A 4448-nucleotide genomic window follows, 5' to 3' on the forward strand; every position below is an offset into this window, starting at 1 on the left:
CATGATTTTGCTTCCCCCCTCAGTCTGCAGCTGCTGACAAATGACTACTTTCCTAAAGCTGACCCAGTTTAAGGTCAGGCAGTTGTCTTTGAAGTGACTAGTTCAAAACTCCCACAAAAAATATTAAAGAAATTAATATTTTTTCATTCAGTAATTCTATTTTTTCTCATAATTTTTACTTGACATATTCACCTTATAATACTGACATTGTTCCCTTGGCTTTCCCCCATCATTTTAACTTCAGAACTCGAAAACTGTTGTTATTGCTCTAATTAGCTTGAGTTAGCACCTCTGTTAGTTTACCCAGGACAAATAATACTGATTTCTGTAGAATTCAGTGAGCTTTAAAAATCAGATGCAAAGGGTATTAATATTCTTTATGAATATCTCCTCTAATCTTTTTAAATAGCAGTTTACTCTAATTCTTATTTCATGGAAATATTATGATTATATAAAAAAACCCATGGTTTTTGTCTCTGTTTATTCTGTACGTATATACTAGTTTGTCTAGCCAACTAAAAATTTGGAAAAGCTTGTTTTTCAAAACCCTTTTATAAGTGGGTTCATACATGTTTATGCAGTTCTGCCTGGATTTCCTACTCTCTTTAGCTCCAGTTTCCCACTTCAGTTTATTCACTCTCAGTACAGTCGAACAATCTCAAATCACAAATTGCTTCCTATTTCTAAGCAGGAAGAGCCATACTATGAAAGAATACAATTGGTATAATTAATTCATACAAAATATAAAAATTTAAATCTTACCTCTTTGCTTTCCTCCAAATCTGAGTCACTGCTAAACTCTTCTGTATTCAGATGTTCAAAATCAGATTCTCCAACAGCTATTGGTACTGCAACAGTAAGGCTTGGGTTGTTTATGAATGATGTATAATCACCGCCACCTCTAGCAGCGGCCATTCCATTCTCATTTTTGTGATAATTCGTATCTATCCTTATTTCAGCAATGGTACAGTTGGAAATGCAATGGTTTCTCTCATCATTCAACGGATCTGTTGCTGTTGTTTGATTTACAACAGCTGGTTTCCCCCAACAAGACTTTTGGACACATTCACCTGCTTTTTTCTTCACATAATCTATTCCCTTCTGAATTCTTGCAACAGCAATCTGTAAGTTGTTCATTTCGTTATCATCCTCTGTAGGAGAAAGGCTGTCTGAACTAAATGAACTCAGCAGCAAGGCCAGAAAAAGGTTCAATACCTAAAAAAAAACCAAAAACAATACAGCTGAATTTTCTCACTGAATTTTTCATTCACATGCTGCTTCTATCACCCATTTGAACTTAGGCTTCATGTTTTCCTTTGCTGTATATGATTCTGGAAATTACACAGTAAATAAAATGTAAATGCAATTTAAGCACTACACCTGCCCTATACCCCAATGCAGGCTTTTTGTGGTTTTGCATTGCTGTATGACTGTGAAGACACTTGTAAATTCTTTTTCTGCTCCTGTTTGTAGAAGGTCAGAAATGAATGATTCTTTGGTACTGACTGAACAGATCCAAAACATTTACTTCTCTGGCATAGGGAAGCACTCTGCAGCAGAAGACATAGCTGATCTGTGCAGAAAACAGCTTTCTTAAATGCTGGTCCAAACTCACACAAATATTTTGGTGTATGCAACTTAAAAAATGTGAAGCACACCCTGTCTCCTAACCCCCAAATCACCCCCTTCCCACGGCAAGACAAAACATAGAATAGGTATCAGTTATACAAGCCCAGAGTTTACCAGGAGCTCAAATGGTAGCCAAAGCAGCAGAGTACCAGCTTTTAAAGCCTTCAGATCAGCTCTTCCATGCCGCTTTGAATTCAACAGGGTAAAACTATGTGTTGGGAACACAGAAAGACAACTGGGTAACAGAGCAGTGTGTTTTATGTTCATGTAACCATGACACAGCAGGGATTGTCTACTCATGTAAGAAATTCTACTGGAGCTATGGTATAAAATCAGAATACAGTAAATACTGTGGAAAAATTCACAGAGATGGATACTTCATTCCACAGAGTTCTGCCTTCTAGTTTAGAAAACTATTTAAGGAGGATGTTTTGTTTGGTTAACCAATTTCACAGTTCTCTTCATTATAAGATAATAAATTTGTAGAAAATCCTGGAGCAAGTGGCTGTGCTACTAGTAGTAATGCACAACTGGTTTAAAGATAATTAGCTTACTCTTGTTGTTAGGTATTCTATTCCTAAAGAATGCCTCCAGGATGGCTAATTTAAAATCTCTTTTGCTATTGACAGTTGCCTAAAGAAAAGATGTAGAATAATAGAGGAAGACTCAGCAGGCAATGAGAACAACAGAGCAAAACGTGGAGCAATGAAGGCCTCAAATACTGGTGAGTTAATAAATATAAAACATATTTTAAAAGACAAACTTATACACGATAATGTAAAAACTGGTACAGATCTTTCCTCTGAAAGAGGAAAAAAAAGATATAATACAGACCATTTTAAAAGTGCCTGTAAAAAGCATTTAAGAAATAGGAAACAAAAAGGTGAAGTGGTGAAAGAAAACGTGAAGTATTTGAATCTGTTTTTCTGCAGAACTGCTGCCTTCCAATTCAAGTTTCCTTACTCCATTTGCGTAAAAAGTTGGCTGTGCAGCAAGCAGGGCTCAACATGGCTTAAATTTCAGAGTCTAAGAATGTTAAAGCAGTCTTTTAGACAGGAGAGAGCAGAAAAAGTAAAAAAAACCCAAACAACCTGTCTATGTGTGATTGGAAGTGATGCCTCGATCAGTTAGGGAGAAAAGGCCCTGCTATGCCTTCTTCTGCAAACAGCAAACTCCCATCCTGGGAGCATAACTCTTGGGGCGCCTTTGCTCTTCTCTCTCTCTCTCTCCCCCCCCATAACCATGAGTAGTCCACAAAAACCTGAACACATGATGCTTTTCTCTCTCTCACCCATATCCTCTGAATTGCACTCCAGACCCCTGAGGGGGGCCATCCTCCAAGCTGAGGATTCTGTGTAGGATCAGAAATCTAACACACAGAAAACTCTATTTCAGAACCCATACTCGTAACAAATTCAAAATCATAAAAACTGTATTTAACACATTTAATAATGCTTAAAAACTTCATTACTGTTCTGTTATCATTCTTTCTCTAAATGCATTCTCAAATTATTTTGGCTACATACCACTAAGTTTCCAACCACCATGACCATCATGAAGACAGTAAGGCACATGGGTCGGCCTGCAACTTCCATGCAGTCCCACATCGTTTCTATCCATTCTCCACACAGCACTCGGAACACAATCAAGAAAGAGTGGAAAAAGTCATGCATGTGCCAGCGTGGAAGTTCACAGCTCTTGGAGATCTTGCAGACACATTCCTTGTAGCTTTTCCCAAACAGCTGCATCCCAACCACAGCGAAAATGAAGACAATGATGGCCAGGACCAGAGTCAGATTACCCAAAGCTCCCACAGAGTTACCAATAATTTTTATCAGCATATTTAGAGTTGGCCAAGATTTTGCCAATTTGAAAACTCGCAACTGAAAAACAAAAATACAGAGACATTATCTGCAGTAGTTACAAAAACGCTATAGAAATAAACAACAGATTATGAACTAGTGACTCCCAGCAATAACAAAAAAGAAACTTCAACATGATTTCAAAAACCATTACTTATACAGAAACAGGAGTTTCATAAAATCCACACTTTTAAAGCTTCAAAAATTTTAGATTTTGCTCTTTTTTTGTATAGCATATCTGTATTCTTTTCTACATGAAAGAAAGAGCACACTGGTTGAATTTGTTCGGATACTGAATTCTGAACATGGCATACATCTCAACCATTATGTGCAGAAACAAATTAAAAAAAAACAATAAAGCTCAATAAGATTCTACTAAAGGAAAATAAAGGATGCTGAAATCCTTGAAGAATGGGGTCTTCCAAAAGAATATTGCCTCCAACAAATTTAAAACGGATCAGACAGACCCACAGTCTGGAAATAAAAGCCAAACACAAGCCCTAAGTCAAACATTTCAACTTAGGAAGGGGAAAAAGTATAATTCATACTCTTTCTTACCCACAACCCACCCAAAATAAAAAAGGTATTAAATATTTTTTGTTTTCAGATAAAAGCAAAATGGAAATGCAAAATGGAAAGAGACCACAGGGAAAGAATGTCTCATAGCTCATTTCTCATTTTTAAAATACAAATATTTTTCTAATAATATAAAGCATTCCTTTTTTTGCCAAAGGGGAAAAGAAAAATCAATCTTTTTTAAGTTGAAAAAAAACCAGAATTTTATAATTCCTACATTTTAAAAGAACACTTCTAGTCTTTTTGCAATTTCCAGATATGGAAGTAGACAGAAGACTACAAATGTTTTATTTATTTATATCTCTCAATATGCATTAAATAAATTGTAGACTTCACTGTGCTTCACCCATCCGTGTTAAAACAATCACAATAAAATTACAG

The 4448-nt window shown here is 36.1% G+C and overlaps 1 protein-coding gene across 5 annotated transcripts in view; it reads right to left on the minus strand.

Annotated features, from left to right (window-relative positions):
- Positions 1 to 4448, minus strand: part of LOC103918151 (sodium channel protein type 2 subunit alpha-like) — a 48734-nt gene that overhangs the window by 24960 nt on the left and 19326 nt on the right. For all 5 annotated transcript variants that reach the window (XM_009325406.1, XM_009325403.1, XM_009325407.1 and 2 more), the window contains exons 15-16: positions 3156 to 3512; positions 763 to 1215 (exon numbers count right to left, since the gene is read on the minus strand). In XM_009325406.1, coding sequence (XP_009323681.1) covers positions 763 to 1215; positions 3156 to 3512 — 810 coding nt within the window. The remainder of the gene's footprint in view (positions 1 to 762; positions 1216 to 3155; positions 3513 to 4448) is intronic.

This window comes from Pygoscelis adeliae, unplaced genomic scaffold (assembly GCF_000699105.1).
Source record: "Pygoscelis adeliae isolate BGI_AS28 unplaced genomic scaffold, ASM69910v1 Scaffold106, whole genome shotgun sequence".
NCBI classification, from domain to species: Eukaryota; Metazoa; Chordata; class Aves; order Sphenisciformes; family Spheniscidae; genus Pygoscelis; species Pygoscelis adeliae.